At 45.6% G+C, this 24056-nt stretch overlaps 1 protein-coding gene across 3 annotated transcripts in view; it reads left to right on the top strand.

Annotated features, from left to right (window-relative positions):
- The window catches only part of HLCS (holocarboxylase synthetase), a 195343-nt gene that overhangs the window by 6944 nt on the left and 164343 nt on the right, over positions 1 to 24056 (top strand). For all 3 annotated transcript variants that reach the window (XM_082458785.1, XM_082458783.1, XM_082458784.1), the window contains exons 3-5: positions 11788 to 11950; positions 13873 to 14819; positions 19439 to 19621. In XM_082458785.1, the coding sequence (XP_082314911.1) occupies positions 11788 to 11950; positions 13873 to 14819; positions 19439 to 19621 (1293 nt within the window). The remainder of the gene's footprint in view (positions 1 to 11787; positions 11951 to 13872; positions 14820 to 19438; positions 19622 to 24056) is intronic.

Genomic DNA, 24056 nt, shown 5'->3' with positions numbered 1-24056 from the left:
TCAGTTGCTCCGCTGCATGTGGGATCTTCCTGGAGCAGGGCTCGAACCCGTGTCCCCTGCATTGGCAGGTGGATTCTCAACCACTGTGCCACCAGGGAAGCCCTTGAAGTTTTCTTATATATTCTAATGCTATATATATTTAGTAAGATTTCAATTTAGGGTGGGATAGGGAGGGTGGGAGGGAGGGAGACACAAGAGGGAAGAGATATGGGAACATATGTATATGTATAACTGATTCACTTTGTTATAAAGCAGAAACTAACACACCATTGTAAAGCAATTATACTCCAATAAAGATGTAAAAAAAAAAAGATTTCAATTTAAAATGAGGGCCAGAACTTCTAAAATATTGCAATTACATAAAATATCAAATATGCACAGATTCCTTTTTAACACAAAAATATGACTGCTGTGCTCTTAATTTCCTAAATTGTTGTTACTTAGTGTATATCTTTATACACATAGCATTTAAACATTTTTATTTATTTATTTATTTATTTGGCCACGCTTTGTGGCATGTGGGATCTTAGTTCCCCGACCAGGGATCGCATCCTTCAGTGGAAGCACGGAGTCAAGTTTACTCGTCTCTGAAGGCGTGGTCTTGCTCTGGAAGGCCATCCAGGGACCCAGCTCCCTTCTATCTTGTTGCTCTGTTGTCTCCCCTCTGCCATCCTTCTTCTCTCTCTTGGTGGAGGCTGGCTCCTGCTACCCCCCCGCTCCCCCACTGCCAACCTCATCCACATCCCAGCCCTCAGAATGGGGGACGAAGAAGGATGGTGGGGCCCAACCAGGTTCCTCTTTAAAACTGTGATCTAGAACTTTCACTTGTTACTTCTGATCCCATCACTTAGCTGCAGGGGAGGCTGAGAAATACAGTCTGTAGCTGGACAGCCATGGATTCAGTAGAAACCTGGAGTTCTGTTATTACAAGGGAGAAAAAAAGGCTGGATATTGGCAGATAATTAGAATTTCTGCCACAGTTATTTAATTTACCTTCTAAGGGTAATTTAATTAAGATCTTGCTTAATGGCAGTTACTTAATTCTTAATTTTCTGGGGGTAGAAGGATGCCTACCCACCAAGGGTACTATCCAGTTAACTCATCTTATTTGTGATCAGAGGGTTTGGTGGGTCTTGCAGCCAGGAGCTGGAGATGTCTAGAGCCATATGTTGGACCACTCTGGCTATTACACAGAGCTCCATTTTGTAAACTGGGCTTCAGATCTTTTAAAAAAAATAAATTTATTTATTTATTTTTGGCTGCGTTGGGTCTTCGTTGCTGCACGAGGGCTTTCTCTAATTGCGGTGAGCGGGGGCTACTCTTCATTGCAGTGTGCGGGCTTCTCATTGCGGTGGCTTCTCTTGTTGCGGAGCACGGGCTCTAGGTGCGCGGGCTTCAGTAGTTGTGGCATGCGGGCTCAGTAGTTGTGGCTCGTGACCTCTAGAGCACAGGCTGAGTAGTTGTGGCACACGGGCTTAGTTGCTCTGCGGCATGTGGGATCTTACGGGACCAGGGCTCGAACCCGTGTCGCCTGCATTGGCAGTCAGATTTTTTAAAATAAATTTATTTATTTACTTATTTATTTATTTGGGCTGTGTTGGGTCTTCGTTTTTGTACGAGGGCTTTCTCCAGTTGCGGTGAGCGGGGGCCACTCTTCATCGCGGTGCGTGGGCCTCTCACTGTTGCGGCCTCTCCCGTTGCGGAGCACAGGCTCCAGACGCGCAGGCTCAGTAGTTGTGGTTCACGGGCTTAGTAGCTCCGCGGCATGTGGGATCTTCCCAGACCAGGGCTCAAACCCATGTCCCCTGCATTGGCAGGCAGATTCTTAACCACTGTGCCACCAGGGAAGTCCCTGGGCTTCAGATCTTAAAAAGGAGGTGATTTCACAGGTCTCTGTCTTCTCGGTCTGCTGTTACCATTCAGGTTGATTGTTTGATGGGATTTTGCAGCTTGAGGGCTCTTATGACTCTATGTATTTTTCACCTAACTCTAAAGTCATTTGAATTTGACAGGATCCTAAGATATTTAACAGCAAATACATTATGGAGGAAAGACTTTTGAACTTGTTGAGACCTTACATTCTTTCCCATTTTTAGGATTGTACAATACCGTGCTTACAGATGTGATACCGTTCTTACAGATGTCAGAAAATGACATCTTTTGAAACTTTGGATATCTCAGATGGCTTGCATCTGTTTTTTTTCTACAGACCCCCAACAGCAAATAAATGAATCTCAGGAATTCAGTTTTAAAAATGTAGCATTCACATATTCATATTTTCACTTAGTCATTCTTTCACTAACAGATATTTATTGCACAGTAGACTGTGTTCTAATTATTTTTTTAGGTGCCATAGTAGATACCAATGGATCGTGGCAGATTCAGCTCAATTTTCAGTATCTTCTGTGCTTATATTAGCAGTCCTGTTCTGTAAGAATCTCTGACCCAAAGAACTTACACAGTTCGCTTATTGCAGAAAATACACTCATGTTCCTATTATTCTATTAAGGCCTTCATTCATTCCTCCATCCAAGGTTTACTGAGTGCCTATTATGTGCCAGATTGTGTGCTAGGGCTGGAGGTATGTCATATGGAGATGAAAGATGCATTTAGAGACGACAGTCACGGTCATCTTAAGGAGCTCACAGTGTCAGGGAGAAGACAGCTAAGGAAAGGAACAATTAAAGTTCATTGTGAAAAGTGCTCTGGGAAAGCAAGTATGGGGGTGATGGTGAATCTATCCAGATGGGGTGGCGTCAGGAAGGATGTTCCAGGGGCGGGAAGTAATATCTGAGTTTTTAAGGAAAAAACAGGAATTACATGAAGAAGGAGGACAAGGCTTCCAGTCAGAACAGCAGATGCAGAGGCACACAGCATTTGCACCTGGAGAACTGCACACAGTTCAGTACAATTGGAGTCTAATTAACATGAGTTGGGGGATTGGCTCAGGAGAAGGCCAGAGGGGAAAGATGGGGCTGGAGTGTTACGTGGGAAATTACCTTGATGCAGTGATAGCTTTCCAGAACATTACCAGGCAGGTTATCCAGCAGTCACAGAATAGAGAGGCTCACAGAAAAAGTTAAGATGCTCAAACTGCACCGTTTATTAAATCGATTCAAAATTTACAGCAAGAAACAGACAGTGCTGGGGTCCGTTAACACTTAGATGGGGTGGCCGAGGGATGGAAGGACTGCACCCCTGAATCCTGAGCTAGGCAGTGTTCACACATCCTGCCTCTCTCTGCTGCATCTGCCTTCCCTGCCGAGGGTGTGGTTACAAGGACCAGAGTTGAGGTTAAACGGGACTCGGGATGCCTGTGGTCGGCACACACGTGCTCTGTTGGAGAGATTTGGGACATGTATACCTGGAAGAGCTGTGACTTACCTGCTGAGTGACCTGCTGAGAAGCTGTGCATTTTACCTGTATTTCTAGGCAGAATATACATGGGACCCTAATGGGTGGCTGATTTAGGGATGACATAACTGTCAATCTGGAGGTGGCATGATTTGTGTCTTACTAATATTTAAGATTTACTTGGTCCATCCATGACTTTCTGCTTAGGAGGAATACTGTCTTTTGTTCTGTCCCTTTTATCTATGTTCAACACACATACGTTCCTTTTGTCTCCCCTATCTTTAGCATGTCTGAAAAGTTACTGACTTAATATATCTATGATCTTCATGCTGTTTGTTGTTCTTGTTTTCTATGTAGCAAAATTGAATGTCCTTTAATAGTATGGCAAATACACAGGATACACAGATTGTATAAGTTTTCTTTGCGCTAATTAGGAATTTGGACTTTATCCTGTGGACAGTAGGCTAAAACTTTTTTCTTTTCTTTTTTTAAAAAATTATTATTCTTTTTTGGTTTTCTTTTCCTTTTTAAAAAAATTTTTTTAGCAGAATTAGCAGATTTGTACGTTAGAAAGATCACAATTCAGGCAGATTGGAGACTGGATCGGAGGGAGGCAAACCTGGAACAGATTGTACTCCACGTGGGAACAGAGACGAGCCTCGCAGAGTATTGGTAATAGGAAGGGGAGATGGGGACAGATGTAGGAGCTTTTTATGAGATGATGAGGGATTTTGGGGTGGATGGTGGGTCATTCCTGGAGACAGGGAATCTGGCAGGAGGGGCTGGTGGAGGGACCCCTGTGAAGAATGCAGTTTTGCACATTGTTTTAGTCAGCTTTGCTGAAATAACAGATGACCTCAGAATTTCAGTGGCTTCTAACAAGAAATCTTTGTTTTTGCTCATGTCACACATAGGCTGAGCAGGTTTGCTGCTGCTGTTTCAAGCTGTGACTGCTCTAGGCTCTGCTCCGCACATCTTTCCCTTGCAGGGACCAGACCAAAAGAGCATGTCCGTCTCACACAGAGTGGAGGAGTGAGAGAGCTGGCCGAAACTCAGTGTAGTAGATTTAAGATGGCCGCAAATTCCTTTCTCTTATTGAGAGGTGGAGTCTTTTACCCCTCTCTTGAATCTAGGCTGACCTTAGTGATTTGTTTATCTAATAGGATGTGGTAGAAGAGACATTCTGGGGCCTCCAAGGCTAGATCATAAGAAACCTTGCAGCTTCCGCCTGGGTTCTTGGAACCCAGCTCCCACGCTGTGAGGAAGCTCAAGCTGCCCTGTGGCGAGGTTCCCATGAGGAAGAACTGAGGCCCTCAGTGGGCAGTCCTAGCTGAGTTCCCAGCTGGCAGGTGGCTCCAGCTTGCCAGCTGTATGGGGAAGCCACCTTGGAAGTGGATCGCCCAGGCCCAGTTGAGCCAGCCTAGCTGATGCCATGTGGAGCAGAGTTGAGCCGTCCTTGTTAAGCTCTGCCCAAATTGAGATTTGTGAGCAAAATAAATGATGAGTGTAAGCCACTAAATTTTGGGGTGGTTTGTTACCAGCAGTGGATAACCAGAACACTTGGGATGTCTGTTAAAACTTCTCCTCTTCCTCGGGTTACCAACATCAGTGGGGCAGGGATATAAAGTGAACAGTTGGGGACGCTAGTGCAGTACACTGTAGACATTGGGTCTCAGGTGCTTATGGAGCATCTAAAGAACACACATGATAGGGACTTCGCTGGCAGTCCAGTGGTTAAGACTCCGCACTTCCATTGCAGGGGGCATGGGTTCGATCCCTGGTCTGGGAACTAAGACCCTGTGAGCTGCGTGGCCAAAAAGAAAAAAGTTAAAAAAAAAAAAAAGAAGAAGAACACACATAATAGAAAAAGGTTATGACAACAAGGGTATTTCTATTATTTTCTGATTAGCTCTCATTTATTCAGAAAATTAGAACATCTAGACCACCCTTTTTCTTGAGTTTCTGGTCAGTTACGGTTTTGCAGAACCACCTTAAGTCTCACCTGGGTCACTTTATTATTTCAGCTCTTGCTTGCTGTGGACTTGTCATATCCCTTACACTGTCACTTGATTTTCCAACACCCTTCTCTTAAGAGCACCATGGGGCATAGTATCTTTTTAAATAATAGAGTGAAAATGAATTTTGTAGTACTCCTGTATCCTTTCTGTTTTCAAACCCAAAAGGCATTGAGAATAACTGAAAGTAAGAAATAACCTCTTCCCCTTACTCCCCTGGTTTCAGATTCTTCACATCTCTGTGTGTCTAGCCCTCCTTCATTCAATTCATTACTAGATGTTTAAAAACCTAGCATGTAATTACATTGATTTGTAAGAGGAGAAACAAGAGCCAGAAAATTAGCAGTGTCAACGCTGTGACATTGATCTTATTCAGGGTAACTGATTGTAACTTGTATTTATCTGGGTTCTCTTGAGAAACAATAGGGTGTGTGTGTGTGTGCACGCATGCGTGCATTATACATACATACATACATATACATATATGTGTACATATGTAGGGAGAGAGAGGGAGGAAGTGGCGGGGGAGAGAAACAGAAAGAAAGAGATTATTTTAAGGAATTGGCTCACGTGATTATGGTGTCAAATCTGCAGGGCAGGCCGGAGGCTGGAAACTCAGGGGAGATAGATGTTGCAGCTTGAGTCTGAAGGCAGTCTAGAGGCAGAATTCCCTCTTTCCCTGGGAACCTCGGTCTTTTTCTTGTAAGGCCTTCGACTGATTAGACAAGGCTCATCCACATTATAGAGGATAATCTACTCAAAGCTGACTCATTTTAAATGTGAACCACATCTAAAAAATATCTTCACAGTCACCTCTGGACTGATGTTTGGCCAAATATCCAGGTACCGTGGCCTAGCTGAGTTGGCACATAGATTAACCATCACCTAACTGGTTGTTGAGATTCCCATTGCCCGATTAGCTGCAGAACTTCAGCCCCACACCTGCTGCAGGCAGTCTTGGGCAGGGCAATTTGTTGTAGAGAGTTTAACCCCGTGCCGTTGGTTCCTGGATCCCCTTCCTGGTGCACGTGTGTGTTGAGTTGAGTGGAGTGGACACATAGTGTAGTCACTGCAGCCTCAAGTCACAAGCTCGGGTTATGGAAGGGCTTTCTGCAGGCTGCACAGGAGAGGAGGACATCCCCTTGTTCAGGGCTGACCAGGGCTTCCTTGCCTTTGATCTTGGGGAGTAAGCCTTTTGCTTGACTTCCCCTTTCTTCCTCTGTCCCTTTGTCTCCAGCTGGAAGTGCATATGGGAAGTGGCCTGTTTGCTTTAGCCACCGGGCGGATGGCAGACACCCTGGATGAGTCTCGGTGACACTGCGGCTTTGCTTTGATCGGGGCCGCAGCGCTGCTTGGAGGAGTTTGCATGGTCTGTGGCTCACGGACCACGTTCCTAGAAAAAGGAAATGCACTGAGGTGAGGAAACAGCCGGCCTAGTTGAGAAACTTGATCAGGGACGTGTGTGTGTATATTGTTCTCTGGCTGCTTCCTGTCCTTCCCCCCTTGCTTTATCTCCTGTGTCTCTCCTGGGTGTGAGGATTTCATTGTTGGCTCCTTTTACAGGAAGTGCTTACTTTGAGGCACAGCTCCACGCCAGTGCCCGCTGCAGCAGGGTGCTACATCAACGTCTGAACAACTAAATTCTGGGCTGTATCTCCACCGGCTGAGTATTTGTCCTTATTCTCTGCCAGCGATAGCGCTGAGAACAAAGATGCTTTTAGCCTCATGCAGGAGGTTGCATTGCTCCTTTTCATGTTTCCCATTCACCCTCATCTGAAAAGTCAGCTCTTGCCAAGGCGATACTTTATCTTCTCATCCTCCTGAGCTGACATCCTTCCTGCATTCTCAAAGCTGGGAATCAACTAAATATTTGTCTGAATTGTAGGCTTCAACTCTTCACCCTGGATCAAAGATGTCCTATTTGAAATGCAGAGTCCTACTGAAGCATTGGTCAGGCTGGCCCGTCCAGGTGAATTCTGCTCACTCTGGCTGGATGTCTGGGAGGAGGTGGGAGAAGTAGGTGGTAAAAGGGAGGGAAAGCTACACATAGAGCTAAAAACTCTGAGGTTTCTCCTTCTCCAAATAGGCTAGACTGATTAGTGCGTTTCGACCTTTTGACCATAAAGGCTTGCATTTATAATTTTTCCCTCGAAGACAGTGTTTCTCAACTTTAAAAATTATTGTTTGCCTAAGGAGAAAAGTTAAATTCAGTTTGAATTCTCTTTAAGGAGAGAAATGAAATACTAAGGCATAATGATTCTGTGGGGTAGTGTTGAACCTTGGAGGACTCCAGACTCTTTTCTTTTTCTTTTTAAAATTGAGATACAATTCACATACCATGAATTTCATCCTTTTAAAGTGTATAATTACAATTCAGCAGTTGTGCAGTCATCACCACCATCTAATTCTGGAACATTTTTATCACCCCCCCAAAAAAATGTGTACCTATTAGCAGTCACTCCCCAGTGGTCCTGTCCCTGGGAGCCACTAATCTACTTTCCAACTCTATAGATTTGTCTGATTTGAATATTTCATATAAAGAGAATCATATAATATGTGACCTTTAGTTATTGGCTTCCTAGACTTAGCATAATGTATTCAAGATTCATCTACATTGTAACATGTATTAGTACTTCATTCCCTTTTATGGCTGAATAATATCCCATTGTATGGATATATACATTTTATTTATCCGTTTATCTGTTGATGGACATTTGGGGTATCTACTCTTTGGCTATTATGAATAATGCTGCTATGAACACTTGTGTACATGTTTTGTGTGTAGATGTATATTTTTAGTTCCCTTAGGTATATACCTAGGCGTGGAATTTCTGGGTCATTTGGAAACTCTGTTTAACTTTTTGAGGAACTGATGAACTCTTTTCCAAGGAGGGTGCACCCTTTTACATTTCTACCAGCCGTGTCTTAGGGTTCTGATTTCTCAACATCCTCAATATTTGTTATTGTCCTTTTTTTTTTTTTTTGGCCGCGCTTCATGGCATGTGGGATATGAGTTCCCTGAAAGGGACTGAACCCGATTGGCAGTGAAAGCATGGAGTCCTAACCACTGGACCATCAGGGAATTCCCTAGCGTCCATCTTTTTGATTTTAGCCATCCTAGTAGAGGATGAAGTATCTCATTGTAGTTTTTTTTTTTTAATTTATTTTTGGCTGCGTTGGGTCTTCGTTGCTGCACGTGGGCTTTCTCTAGTTGCGGCGAGCGGGGGCTACTCTTCGTTGCGGTGCACGGGCTTCTCATTGCGGTGGCTTCTCTTGTTGTGGAGCTTGGGCTCTAGGCACGCGGGCTTCAGTAGTTGGGGCACACGGGCTCAGTAGTTGTGGCCTGCGGACTCTAGAGTACAGGCTCAGTAATTGTGGCACACGGGCTTAATTGCTCCATGGCATGTGAGATCTTCCCGGACCAGGCCTTGAACTCGTGTCCCCTGCATTGGCAGGCGGATTCTTAACCATTGCGCCACCAGGGAAGTCCATTTCATTGTAGTTTTGGTTTGCATTTCTCTAATGACGAATGGTGTTGAGCATCTTTTCAAGTGCTATTGCCACTTGTATATTTTCTTTGGGGAAATGTCTAGTCAGATCCTTTGCCCATTTTTAAATTGGGTATTTGTCTTTTTATTGTTGAGTTGTGGGAATTCTTTATATATTGTGGATACAAATCTCTTATCAGATACATGATTTGCAAATATTTTCTCCCATTTTGTGGGTTGTCTTTTCACTTTCTTGAAAGTGTTCTTTGAAGCACAAAATTTTTTTTTTTATAAATTTAATTTATTTATTTTTGGCTGTGTTGGGTCTTTGTTGCTGTGCGTGGGCTTTGTCTAGTTGTGGCGAGCGGGGGCTACTCTTCGTTGCAGTGCACAGTCTTCTCATTGTGGTGGCTTCTCTTATTGCGGAGCACGGGCTCTAGGCACATGGGCTTCAGTAGTTGTGGCTCTCGGGCTCTAGAGTGTAGGCTCAGTAGTTGTGGCACACGGGCTTAGTTGCTCTGTGGCATGTGGGATCTTCCCGGACCAGGGCTCTAACCTGTGTCCCCTGCATTGGCAGGAGGATTCTTAACCACTGTGCCACCAGGGAAATCCCACTCAAAAATTTTGATGAAGTCCAATTTATTTATTTTTTTCTTTCGTTGCTTGTACTTTTGGTGTCTTACTGAGAAACCAGTGCCTGATCCAAGGTCATGACGATTTACATCTATGTTTTCTTCGAAGAGTTTTGTAGTTCTAGCTCTTATATTGAGGATTTGATCCATTTTCAGTTAATTTTGTACCTGGTAATACATGGTATGAGATAGGGGTACATATTCATTCTTTTGCATGTGGATACCTGGTTGTACCAGCACATTTGTTGAAAAGATGATTCTTTCCCTTTGAGTTGTCTTGGGAACCTTGTCCAAAATCAATCGTCTACAAATGTATATGTTTATTTCTATACTCTCAGTTCTATTCCATTGATCTATATGTTTATCTTGATGCCAGTTGTACCCTGACTTTATTTATTTATTTATTTATTTATGGACCCTGATTTTTAAATCCCAGGTTTCCTGGATAAGCAAGTACCCTCAGGGCCAATGTTCCTTGGCTTGTGGGAATTCCCCTTACCTCTGTAGGTTCAGGATTTACCCTGGCATTTGGCCCGGAAGTTCTTTATTATCTAGTCAATTCTCCAGTGCTTTTAAAATGATGTTTTCTTTATTTATCCAGCGTTTACTTATTTATTTATTTATTGCTGAGTCGGGTCTTAGTCGTGACACTTGGACTCTGTAGTTGTGGCACAGACTCAGCAGTTGCAGCACGAGGGCTTAGTTGCCCCGTGACATGTGGGATCTTAGTTCCCTGACCAGGGACTGAATCTGCGTCCCCTGCATTGGAAGGCAGATTCTTAACCCCACTGGACCACCAGGGAAGTCCATATCCAGCATTTCAAAATTGTTTTCACCAAGAGTGAGTTCTGAAAACCGAACCTAACAATATAAAAAATGGAATTCAAAAGTATATATCTCTGATCATGAAATTTGGGGCAGGACATCCCTGAGAAGATTTTGGGAAGTAGGGAAATTATTCATGGCATCTTGGAAAAGGACCACTATATTCAATATTGCTTTTAAAGCCAGATTCTAATAATAGCAGCTTCCATTAATTGAACGCTTTTTCTGTCCCAAGCTTTCTACTGGGGGCATTACATAAACTCTTTAATTTCATTAACATAACAAACCTATACAATGATGGGTACTATCATTATTCCTGTTTTATGAAATGAAGAAGCTGAGACTTGAGAGGTTCTGAGACGATTCGCAGAGTTTGACCCAGACCCAGATCTAGGGCTCCAGAGCCAGGCTCCCAACCCCAAGGGGCTCCCCTTCTTGTCCCAGTATCAAATTTTTTCATAAACACTGGAAGGCTTAAAGCAGGGGCCCCCAACCCCTGGGCCACGGACCGGTACTGGTCCATTGCCTGTAGGAACCAGGCCACACAGCAGGAGGTGAGCGGTGGATGAGCGAGTGAAGCTTCATCTGTATTTATAGCTGCTCCCTGCCGCTCGCATTATTGCCTGAGCTCCGCCTCCTGTCAGCATTATGGTGAGTTGTATAATTATCTCATTATATATTACAGTGTAATAATAATAGAAATAAAGTGCACAATAAATGTAACGTGCTTCAGTCATCCCGAAACCATCCCCCCTACCCCGGTCCGTGGAAAAATTGTCTTCCACGAAACTGGTCCCTGGTGCCAAAAAGTTTGGGGACCGCTGGCTTAAAGGACTGAGCTTTGTCTACTCTCATTTTCCCTGTCCCCCTTGTGGTGGAAATGTGAACTGCGACAGGCCGGAGCTCTCTGGAGACGGTTGCTCTCACATTCAGGAATCAGTGGGAAGCATGTTTAAACTTCTGATTCCTGGGCTGCAACTCCAGAGAGTCTGAAGCACCAGACAGAGAGTAATGCCCAGAAACATGAAGTTTTTATCTGCTCCCGGGGAGTTCTGTTGTCGTGGGTCTTGGACCCCACTTTGAGAAAAGCTGGTCTAAGGGTGAATGAATATCCATGAATCATTGGATATTGGGGGCTTGTTCTCTCCTATTTCCTGTTAGTGAAGGGCAAGTTCATGTCTTTCCAGTATGTAGGGAATGGCCCTTTCCCCTTTTAGTCCCTTGAAAAGCAGTTAAGACTTCAATTACTTTTAAATGAGAGCGTTACATCTAGTGCTTTGTAAGCCCTGTTAAGTAGAAATGAGAATGCTTGAACCAGGACATCTTTGATGTTAAAATGTACTATCCAGTAATTCATTGTTTGACTGTAATATAGTGGTGGGAGCTGAAGGGAAAAGTAAAGTATCTGGTTATTTTAGTGAAGAAAAATCTCATCCTGTCTTTCTTCTTCCTCCCTCACCCACTTCTTCTCAGATTGTGAAGTGGTCGGATTGTTGTTTGCCGTTAGCTTGCAGACCTGGGGATCCTTATCAGTTAATCGCCAAAGCAAGTGTGGATGACTTCAGCAAGCTGGGAGTGGCGTTCCTTGAAGATAGACTCCAGGTGGCTAATGGACTGATACCCCAAAAGATCATTTGTAAGTCATCTTCGGAAATGTTTTCATCATAGCAGGATGCCATTAGTTATGAGCTTAAGGACTGTTGTTTGGTATGACTTAAGGGCAATGCTTATTTGCAGCTTAATTCAGCCAGCAGTTTGTATAGAACCATAATAGTATAACATTCATACATGTGTCAGTTTTTTTTTTGAGGTGCTTATCCCTGACTATATCATTAGTGCTTTTCAAATTCTTAAACAAGGATTTCCCATAATTGCATTGTTCATGAAATGGCATGCAAATTTAGAACCCATATAATATTTATTTCACACACTCTAATACAGTATAACTGGTTTCTAGACCATAGTTTAACTGAATGGAAGGCATAGCCAGTGTTACTATGAAGTTCTAAATCTAACAGTTTTTTTTACTTAAAACATACACAACTACATCATTTTGGGACACATCTTTTTTCAGGAAACACGCAAAATGTTCTTCCTTAATTAGGCTTAAAAGTAGGCTTTCCGGGACTTCCCTGGTGGCGCAGTGGTTGGGAGTCCGCCTGCCAGTTCAGGGGACGCGGGTTCGAGCCCTGGTCCGGGATGATCCCACGTGCCGCGGAGCGGCTGGGCCCATGCGCCACAACTACTGAGCCCGCGTGCCAGAACTATCGATGCCCATGCACCTAGAGCCTGTGCTCCGCAACAGGAGAAGCCACTGCAATGAGAGACCCACGCACTGTGGCGAAGAGTGGCCCCCGTTCGCTGCAGCTGGAGAGAGCCCGTGCGCAGCAACGAGGACCCAATGCAGCCAAAAATAAATAAATAAATTTATTATTTTTTTAAAAAAAAGTAGGCTTTCCATGTCCATGTAAGTCTTTTTTATGTATATGTATACACATATATATTTTAAAATTAATTAATTAATTAACCAATTAATTTCACTCCCGGCGGCGTTGGATCTTCATTGCTGTGCACGGGCTTTCTCCAGTTGCGGAGAGCGGGGGCCACTCCCACTGCGGTGCGTGGACCCCTTACTGTGGTGGTCCCCCCACCATTGTGGAGCTCGGGGTTCAGGCGCGTGGGCCCCAGCGGTTGTGGCACGCAGGCTCAGTAGTTGTGGCTCGCGGGCTCTAGAGCGCAGGTTCAGTAGTTGTGGCTCACGGGCTTAGTTGCTCCGCGGCATGTGGGATCCTTCCGGACCAGGGCTCGAACCCGTGTCCCCTGCACTGACAGGCGGACTCCCAACCACTGCGCCCCCAGGGAAGCCGATGTACACATATACTTTTAAAATTTTATTTTATTGAAGTATAATTGACTTACAAGAAAGTCTTCATTTGTATCTTGAGCCAATGAGTGTCACCAGCTCTGGAAATTTGTGAAAATCACTTCATTTCCCCATTGGCCATGTGCATGTGCCTAATACCATGCCAGACATTTAGCAAGTGCTCAGTAAATGTTTTTTGAATCAGTGATTGTAAACTTATATTCCAGACCTGGGTCAAGATACTGGCAAGATCCTTCTCCCCGGTTGATCCAATGAAGCGTCCTGAGAGTGGCTTTTTCCTGGGGCGTGCGTGGATAGACTCTAGCTATGTGCCTTGTTTTTGAGTTTCATTATCATATAGGAGATTGATAGCCACAAAATTGAATCTATAAGCAAGTGGACAAAATCACCTCTCCGAATTTCACTTTCTTCACCAGTCAATAAGGGGGTGTGAGGTTTTCCGATCTGTATGGGAAAGGTGTGGACACGTGCGATTTTACTCGGGAATGTCAGGGGCACCCTCCTAGCAGGTGGGAGCAGTTACATGGTTTCCAAGGAGGCCTCAGAGTAGGGGGGTGGGGAATGAGGGCTGCCCTGGAATGTAGGTCGTGCAGCGCAGAGAGCGCCCTGAGGTTCTGAGCTGAGCTGCATGACAAACCAGAGGGTTGATGGATTGTCTTTCCTGTTCTCTTTAGCTGTCCACTTGCAGGACTCCGCTCTGAAGGAACTTAAGGATCAGGCCTCAGACACGCCAGCCCAGCTCCTAGAGCCCCAGCCTGAATCTTCTGTTGAGAGCAAGCCTGAGCTGGGGGCTATGGAGCACGTTGGCAGAGAGGACCGCCAGGCTCTGGGTTCCGCAGCCACGCAGGGGCAAGGCGGTGCCCTTGGGGGAGAGCCTGCCGGGGAGAGCGACAGAGGCGTGGGCTCCGTCGAGCACTGTCACCTCCATCTTTCTAGCTGCCACGAGTGTTTGGAGCTTGAGAACAGCACCATCGAGTCCGTCAAGTTTGCCTCTGCAGAGAACATTCCAGATCTTCCCTACGACTACAGCAGTGGTTTGGAGGGTATCGCGTATGACCTCTGCCCCAAGAGAGAACCGAGGAGGGTCAACCTCACGGGAAAGGCACCCAACATCCTTCTCTACGTGGGGTCCGACTCCCAGGACGCCCTGGGCCGGCTCCAGCAGGTCCGGTCGGCTCTGGCCGACTGTGTGGACACCAGCTGTTACACCCTGTACCACCTGCCGCTGGAAAGTGCTCTCAGGGACCCGTGGCCAGACAACTGCCTGTTGGTGGTCATTGCCGCGAGGGAGTCCGTCCCCGAGGACCTGTCCCGGAGGTTCATGGCCTATCTTTCTCAGGGAGGGAAGGTACTGGGCCTGTCGTCGCCCTTCACGCTTGCCGGCTTCCAGGTGACCAGGAAGGCCCCGCTGCAGGACACAGTGCAGAGCTTGGTTTTCTGCAAGGCGGACTGGAGCCAGGTGAGGCTCAGCGTCCTGATCAGCGGCTGCGTTTACGAGGGGGGCCCAGGGGAGCCGCTCGGCCTGGGCAAGCTCCAGGGCCACCTGGAGAACGAGGACGAGGACAGGCTGATTGTGCAAGTGCCTTTCGGAACGTGCGGAGGAGAAGCTGTTCTTTGCCAGGTACGCAGGCCGGCATCCAAGTCAGGATCTTTGGGTCTCTTTGCTTGGATACGCTCTCGAAGGCTGTACTTGGAAAGGTTGGAGAGTCTGTGTGCTGGGGGGGTGCTTCTGACTTCTGGCTGGGAATTTTTGCTGATGGTGAGTAGCAGGCTTTCCTGTGAATATCCTGTTTCACAAAGACTTGTGATGGAGGAACTAATTAATACATAATTAGTATTATGGCTAATTAAAGATTGCTGGTTAACCAAGAATTAGCCAAAACTCGTTTCTTGTCTTGATCTATACACTGGTAATACTCTTTCTAAAATCCATCAGTCCCCACTCTCTTGCCTCAAAGCACACTTTAGTTAATATAATCGAACTGTTATTTAATGAAGGGAATTGAGTGCCTTGGGGTGGTAAACAGTAGTAACTATCACATTAAAATATTGTCAGGGGTTTGTGTGAAATGCTCACCAACTGCTGGGATAGTGAGTGCTGAAAACACCTTCATATCCTCAATTCCTTTATGATTTGTCAGTCTTAAAATCTAAGTGCTGAGAACAGTTTCAAATAAGAGAATATTGAAGTGATTTAGATTTATAGCAAATTAATACATAGGTAAGAAAAAATGGAAACAGAGATAAAAGGAAAATTTTACTTCCCTTCCCATGCTAAGGGGGCTCCTTTGGTTTATCTGCTGTTTCGCCCCCCCCCCCCCCCCGCATTCTTTTTCTTTTGAGCTTTTCATTTGTTTGTTTAAGCAAATGGTAGCAGGATAGACTACTTCAGAATTCCTGATCATTTACTGCAAATCTTTTAATGCCTTTGGGCAAAAGTGTTTTTTTCCTTTTTGAATATTTACTTATTTAGCTGCTCTGAGTCTTAGTTGTGGCATGAGGGATCTAGTTCCCTGACCAGGGATTGAACCTGGGCCCCCTGAATTGGGAGTGCGGAGTCTTAACCACTGGACCACCAGGGAAGTCCCTGGGCAAAAGTTTTTGTTAGAGTTTAGATGAACGCTCATCCTTAAGCATTTGATGATCTAATGATTGTTTATCTTTTGGCTGCACTGCGCGGCATGTGGGAACTTAGTTCCCTGGCCAGGGATCAAACCTGCACCCCCTGCAATGGAAGTGCGGAGTCTCAACCACTGGACCGCCAGGGAAGTCCCTGATGATCTGATGAGAAGACTAAGTAGATGTGGATATTTTGCCCAGAATGGTACCCAGGATGAGTGTAACAGATTTTGTTTTATTATAGGGATCTTTTTATTGAGTTAGTGAATTGTTTCCTTTTTTTTTTTTTTTGGTATGGTTTCATTTCATATGCTGTGCGTCTCTCCAGCCCTCCTAGAAATTAAGTCTCTTGGGTTTTCTGACCAAACATTCTTTAAGGGGGCATGAACATGTTCGCAGATGAACATGTACAATGCAAGCAGGTTTCATGTGGGCTGCAAACCACATGAATTAGTTTTTGGAGGCCTAATAAAGTTCCTCTTATCTTTTTGTCTGCAAATATGGTAACTATAGTAACTCAGAAAATCCACTTAAAACCCTGACTTCCTAGAGCCGCATTTCAGCTTTCAGCAGTGAATTTTACCACCCCTGTGCACAGACTTGTACTAGAAAATTGATTCGGCACTGTTGCGATCCACTTCTCTGAGTTACATAGCAAATCCGCTTGCTGCACCATTTAAATTGACCCCGTTACTGTCATAAAATTTGATACGCATGCATTGCCCTAGGATGAAAGGCAATATGATGCAGCTTCAAAAATCAGATGCAGGGGATTAGAATGTCATTTTTGATTTTAAATGACTTCCAGTCTCTGTGTGACAGGGTCACTGTTTTCTTCTCAGGCCTGTGTCACTACCATACCTTGCTGCCGAGATCAACCAATAAATATTAGCACAGGCTGGTTAGTTTCCTCTTTCCCTGTTCAATTTCATAGTCTTCATTTTTATAATAAATGGGGCAATGATGTAACCCAGTAAGAGGAGGACTTCAAGGACAAACCACAGCTGCTCAGTAGGTGGTGGTCTCACAGCCAGGGAGCTGACACTGAGACCTTAGGCAAGGCGTTCATCGTCGTACAGAAAAAGGAAATTTTGATGGACTGTTCTGCTGATCAGATTTGCAGGGAAAGTTTGAGGCTGTGGGTTAATGCTGACATTCGATTTATCAAATGGACCAGGAGTTTGGCATGAAGGTTGTGCAGATAGAGCCTGTGAAATGGATTTGAAATATTTTGTGTTCTTATTTAGCTTAGCACATAGCAGAAGTGGTTCTGCTTTTATAGCAGAGTTTCTCAACCATGGCACTGCTGAGATTTCGGACCAGTTCCTTCTTTGTTGTGGGGGGTAGATAGATGCCAGTTGCACCCCCCGTCCCGACTGTGACTGGAGACATTTTCAGTTATGGCTTTGGGTCTTGTCTAAATAAATGCCTTAATTTTAGACGAAGCCAAGTTACAGAAATGGGCCCATCACTATGGTAACAGCATCACAGCCAGAGGACCAGGAGGGTGGCTGTGGCACGCACATGCGCTGGTGGCCGTTTTGCCAGACGGTTTGAGGTGCAGAGCCAGACGGCCTGTCTTCTCGCTGCTGTTGTAGAAGCACCTAACCTTGAAACCGACAGTCGCACTTCGCCCACAATGTCGACAGCTGTGCTTTCTCTCACCTCCTGGAATCCGGAGGCCTGCTCGCAGGGGGAGCTCTCCTTTTCGTCCTCGGCATCTCTCACTTGTGACAGGGACTTCTGTAGCACCCCACCCTGGGTGTACTCGCTCAGCCCAGGGAGTACATTGGCCATTAACCACACTCACCCCCCTCCTTGGGCCCAGGTGGGGACAGATCTTGGTTCGTTTGATTTCTGCCACCTGTAAGAGGTAACCTCCGGACAGTCACATGCTCAGGTGAATTAAACGTGACCCGTTGCCATGCTGATCGTCCGTCCCAGCACTGGCTTTGACCCCTGGAGATGAGAGTCACACATTTTGGGTAAGGATGCACGGTAGAAGGAGACACAGTAGGATTCATATACCTTAAAGGAGTTCGCTTTTCTGCCTCCTTCCTTTTCTAGGGCTGTTTAGAGGACAGGGTCCCCTGCTGCTCGTGGCCAACAGGCTCAGTTGTGGGTGAGGCAGGCAGCCCTCAGCTGGCCCGCTGGAATGTGGGGACTCTGCCGGACAGTCCTCTGCAAACTTTTCAGATTGGCTTCAACTTTCAACAATTGGATTGTTTTAGACAGTATATCTGGGCAGTATTTTTGTTTTGGTTAAGGCTTGAGTGGGAATTGAGAGATTTTAAGTTGCCTGAAGGCTGGCACTATACTTTTTTAAAATAATTAATTAATTAATTAATTAATTTTTGGCTGCATTAGATCTTTGTTGCTGCGCGCGGGCTTTTCTTTAGCTGTGTTGAGCAGGGGCTACTCTTCATTGTGGTGTGCGGGCTTCTCATTGTGGTGGCTTCTCTTGTTGTGGAGCATGGGCTCTAGGTGCGCGGGCTTCAGTAGTTGTGGCTCACGGGCTCTAGAGCGCAGGCTCAGTAGTTGAGGCACAAGGGCTTAGTTGCTCCGCGGCATGTGGGATCTTCCCGGACCGGGGCTCGAACCCCTGTCCCCTGCATTGGCAGGTGGATTCTTAACCACTGCACCACCAGGGAAGTCCCTAGCACTATACTTTTCATTTTATTATAATGTTCTTATAACATCAGCTGGATGCTCTGCAGGCAGTAGAATCCCACAGCTGACCCCTGGCAAAAGCAAAATAAAATAAAACATGGTCAGATTGCCCTTCTGAGTACTGAGTATTCTGGCATCCTCCAGGCTCTAATGCCCAGTTAAAATCTCATCTCAACAGAGCCAAAAGTTCTAGTACATTCCTTCATACCAAAACACAGACCATTGATAGGAAGGTTCTAGTTTGAGTCAGCTAGAAGTTCCGGTATGTTGGGATCTTAGTTCCCCGACCAGGGATCGAACCCACGCCCCCTGCAGTGGAAGCGTGGAGTCTTAACCACTGGACTGCCAGGGAAGTCCCGGAACTACTTTAATTTTAACTGTACAACAAAGCCTGAACTAAATACATGAAATTCCAAGTCTTATCAGGTGAAGGAGGGAGGTGGGGCAGCCCTTTCTGGAGTCCGCCAAACCCCACTCCTCTATTTGTATTCCTGCAAACACTCTTAAAGCGGTGACTAAGGCCACTCCCGTCCCCAGGAGTTATGACCAGTAGGTGGAATAGGAGCTTCAAGCATGACTCACTGTGCCTCCCCCACTTCAGCAGCAACTGTACTTGGGTCTTCAGCACAACCATGTTCCTAACCGTTTGTCGTATAACCGAGTTAAGTGACTTGCCCAAGGTCCCATGACTGATTAGTGATAAAATTCGAGACCTGGAAAGTTACTATCCAGGGTCATTTCCACCAGATCTTTTCAGCCACGATTTTAATGGGCTCCCTCGAATCTTTTTATTGCTTGTTGTTCCTTACCAAATATTCAGGTTCCGGGTTTATATACTGTTGATGATTAGAAGGATTCATGTTCAAGTTTTCAGAAAAAGTAGTAAAGCCACTGCTTTTCTTTATGTCGCTAAGTGCCTCTGATTTACGTCGTGGTGTCTTTTTCCCTCAGGTGCACCTGGAACTACCTCCCAGCTCTCCAGTAGTGCAAACACAAGAGGATTTTAACCTGCTCAAATCAAGCAATTTCAGAAGATACGAAGTCCTTAAGGAGATCCTGACGACGCTTGGCCTAAGCTGTGACGCAAAACTTGTTCCTGCCTTAACGCCCCTTTACTTGCTGTCGGCAGCTGAGGTGAGTGTGTGCTTGGCTGGGAAGGGGCCCCCTCAGGTGCCCTTCTTCAGAACGGTGACCCTTCCCTCAGTCGTTGCCTTGCAGTGGGTTTCAATTTTGTTTTCTGTTTTGATTTTCCATTTCTATTTTGACTTCAGGTTTTGAAACCGTCTTAAAGTTGTCCAAGTATAACTAATTTCTTTGGTGTTTTATGTAAGGGAGGGAGAGAAGAACACTGGAGTCTAGAGGGAGTTATGTCTTAAAGTTATGGCCCTTTCCACTTGAGGGGGGAAAAGGTCACTCTTTTATGTGTCAAGAGTGTATTTGGAAACCGCAATTTATTCAGTTGGGATTAAAAGCCTTTGTTTTGATTTGGGCCTTCCCCAGTGAATCTTTGGATGGGGAAATCACAACTTTTGTTTCTTTTGTGCTGAAGTCTGCCATCTTGTGGCAAAAGGGGCTCTGGATTTCAGTTGGTATCTTTTACTTTTGTCTAAAGGGAAAATGTCATGGAGTTGGGAATGTATTCAGGAATTTTTCTGGCCTTTTGTCTGCGTTTGATGCCTGTGGCTGCTACCTGGTTGGGCAGGTTGCCACTTTCTCCAGGTGTGTCTTCTCAATAATCTTTTTGCTTTGCCAAGCTGTCAATTTCTTGTTGATTGCGGCAAATTATTTTGTGGGTCTATCTCTGTTTGTCTCCCCTAAATGGGGAAATTTGTGAGTTTAGTGACCTAACTGTATAGTTTCAGCAAATACCTAATAGTCCAGGTGACTCGAAACACCAAACTTCCCTGCTTTGCCTGGAAAAGAACAAATTATACCCTCTATCCGAACCGTTTTAAAAGAGGAGGAATTCTCTTTTGGGTTATTCTCTGTCCCTTGGCAAACTTACTTTTCAGAAGAGACTAGAGCTATGAGTTCTCTGGGTGGGATGTGCTCACTTGGGGAAGACAGATATAGAATCTGAGAGCATTTAGGATTTGGATACCTTACAGAATTATTTTAGAACTAGATGAAATCGTATATATGGAAGTTCTGTGTAAATTGTATTATTTAAACCTTAGTGCAGGGACTTCCCTGGTGGTGCAGTGGCTAAGAATCCGCCTGCCAATGCAGGGGACACGGGTTCGAGCCCTGGTCCGGGAAGATCCCACATGCCACGAAGCAACTAAGCCCGTGCACCACACTACTGAGCCTGCGCTCTAGAGCCCGTGAGCCACAACTACTGAGCCCACGTGCCACCACTACTGAAGCCCGTGCGCCTAGAGCCTGTGCTCTGCAACAGGAGAAGCCACTGCAATGAGAAGGCCGCGCACCGCAACGAAGAGTAGCCCTCGCTCGCCGCAACTAGAGAAAGCCAGTGCGCGGCAACAAAGACCCAACACAGCCACAAACAAACAAACAAACAAAAAAACCCATTAAACACCTTAGTGCAATTATTATTATTATGTTATTGGTGTTGTTGGGAGATTGAATAAGTTAAAAGTGTATAATGTGCCTAATAAGTGCCTGGTACCTGGTCTAAAAAGACTAAGTAATGTTTTTTTTTTTTTTGTAAATTTATTTATCTTATTTTACTTATTTTATCTTTGGCTATGTTGGGTCTTCGTTGCTGCGCGCGGGCTTTTCTCTGGTTGCGGTGAGCGGGGGCTACTCTTTGTTGCCGTGCGTGGGCTTCTCCTTGAGGTGGCTTCTCTTGTTGCAGAGCACGGGCTCTAGGCGCACGGGCTTCAGTAGTTGTGGCAGTGGGCTCAGTAGCTGTGGCTCGCGGGCTGTAGAGTGCAGGCTCAGTAGTTGTGGCACATGGGCTTGGTTGCTCCGCGGCATGTGGGATCTTCCTGGACCAGGGCTCGAACCCGTGTCCCCTGCATTGGCAGGCAGATTCTTAACCACTGCGCCACCAGGGAAGCCCTAAGTAATGTTTTTAATTAAAAAAACTTAAAAGTATAGCAATGGATGATTTTTTTTCACAGTCATTGCATTTTCATTGCACAATTTTTTGAGCCAGTCTGCCCTCTTCTTTTTTTAAAATTTTATTTGTTTATTTTATTTATTTATTTTTGGCTGCGTTGGGTCTTTGTTGCTGCAAGCAGGCTTTCTCTAGTTGCAGCGAGCGGGGGCTAGTCTTCATTGCGGTGCGCAGGCTTCTCATTGCAGTGGCTTCTCTTGCTGCAGAGCACAGGCTCTAGGCACGCGGGCTTCAGTAGTTGTGGCTTGCAGGCTCTAGAGCGCAGGCTCAGTAGCTGTGGCACATAGGCTTAGTTGCTTCGTGGCATGTGGGATCTTCCGGGACCAGAGCTCGAACCCGTGTCCGCTGCATTGGCAGGCGGATTCTTAACCACTGTGCCGCCAGGGAAGCCCTGCCCTCTTCTTAATGGGTGTTCTTGGGGATTAATGGTATGACTTTTGTTTGCACCTTCATCTCAGGCCTCAAAGCTCCACATCATTTATCTCTGTTTTATGTGTCGATAGAAGAAGCAACAGCTCTGTTCTGTGATTTATTAAAGAGTATCAAAATAAAGCCAGTCCTCAGAGCTTCAACACTTAAAGAGGACCCATTTATAGACCTCCCACCTTGGAGGGATGGGGCAGAGCCTTGAGGGTGAGGGTTTCTGGTCCCCACGGGAGGTGGCTGTCACTCTCCTAGACCCTCTCCCTCCCTCCTTTCCTAAGCGTGGAGGGCTGAGGCTGGACCTGTGAGGGGTGCCTGCCTGCTCCGAGGTCAGGGAGCGAGCTAGACCCAGGCTTGCCCCTGGCAGTGCTCCCTGACCTTTCCCGTGAGTTCTTGTGATCATGCTGGTCTTGGGACTTGGGCCTCCTGACTCTTGGACGTCGCAATGGAGAGGAAAGAGTGACCTGCTCTCTTGTTATGGTCCTGTGAGCAGAGGTTTGGAACTCTAGGCTTTTCCATCTTCTTTAGAATGGGCATAACCTGAAATACCTAAGGCTTTGTATTGTGTGTCTGTGTATATTACAATACACAGTAGATGCTTCATATTTTTGTCCTTCTGGCTCTTTAAACTGCCTGGGGGTGGGGGGATACATTTTCTCCTATTCATTGGTAACCCCCATTCACAAACCATGGGAATGCAAAGCTTGAACAATATTAAAGCAAATATTTATTCTATATACACATACACAAACACTCCACACAGACCCCAAGCCGACCAAGCCCTTTATTATATAAAAACTTTGGAAAAGCGTAATTTTGAGCCATGTTCACTTCTCGTTTCGGGCCCTCCACTTGGTCTGGTTGATCTTAGGTATCTATCCTATGGACTACTTTCCCTCCCAACTGCTTCTCTCTGAATTCTGCTTTACTTTGGGAGCCCAAGGAACTGAGTGCGTGAATGAACATATGATTGTTACATATGTATATCCTTATTTCTTAATGTTTATTAACTCCTCTTAGAAGACCCGGAATCTGCTGTAGAAGGAAGTGCAAGAATTCAGGGTTTTAGAGGTGTGTTTTCCTGGAGTACAAGTGCTCTGAAGGATTATTGTGTAAGTGCAAAGGTGGCTACTCGCCAACTGTGGTGGTGTTTCTGGAGGCAGCTGGGCGGGTCCTCCTCGTCTTTCTGATGCCGAGGTGGAGACATTTCGAAACACCTTCTCGTCATTGTGCTGGTGGCTGCGTGTTATAGATACGGATGACAGATTGGGAATGGAATTGGATCGTACTTTCTATTCTGAGCCTTCTTAATAGATCTCCTTGCTCCCCATGGAATTAAGTTACACGGAGAGGATCCTGGCATCCCATCACCTGTTACATACGGCCATCTTTAGGTTTCTCACCTGCCTTTTGGATTAGATGCCTGTGCTGGCTGTTTGTTTTCTTTCTTTTTTTTTTTTCTCACATCTTTATTGGAGTATAATTGCAATGTTGTGTTAGTTTCTGCTGTATAACAAAATGAATCAGCTATACATATACATATATCCCCATATCCCCTCCCTCTTGAGTCTCCCTCCCACCCTCCCTATCCCACCCCTCTAGATGGACACAGAGCACCGAGCTGACCTCCCTGTGCTATGCAGCAGCTTCCCACTAGCCATCCATTTTACATTTGGTGGTGTATATATGTCCATGCCACCCTCATTTCATCCCAGCTTCCCCTCCCTTCCCCCGCCCTGCCCCGACCCCGTGCCCTCAAGTCCATTCTCTACGTCTGCGTCTTTATTCCTGTCCTGCCCCTAGGTTCTTCAGAACCATTTTTTTTAAAAATTCCATATGTATGCGTTAGCATATGGTATTTGTTTTTCTCTTTCTGACTTAACTTCACTCTGTATGACAGATTCTAGGTCCATCCACCTCCCTGGCTCTCTGCTTCTTGCTTCCTGTAAAATACTCTGTGCTCTTGGGGATCAGAGATCTCTCACCACACGGTGTCGCTGCTGAGCCAGGCTGCCTGGTGAGCAGGCAGAACTATATCCTAGAACTATAAAGTAGCTCTTCAGA

This window comes from Balaenoptera physalus (assembly GCF_965194825.1).
Source record: "Balaenoptera physalus genome assembly, chromosome: 4".
Lineage (NCBI taxonomy): Eukaryota > Metazoa > Chordata > Mammalia > Artiodactyla > Balaenopteridae > Balaenoptera > Balaenoptera physalus.
This window is presented reverse-complemented; position numbering and strand designations above follow the sequence as displayed.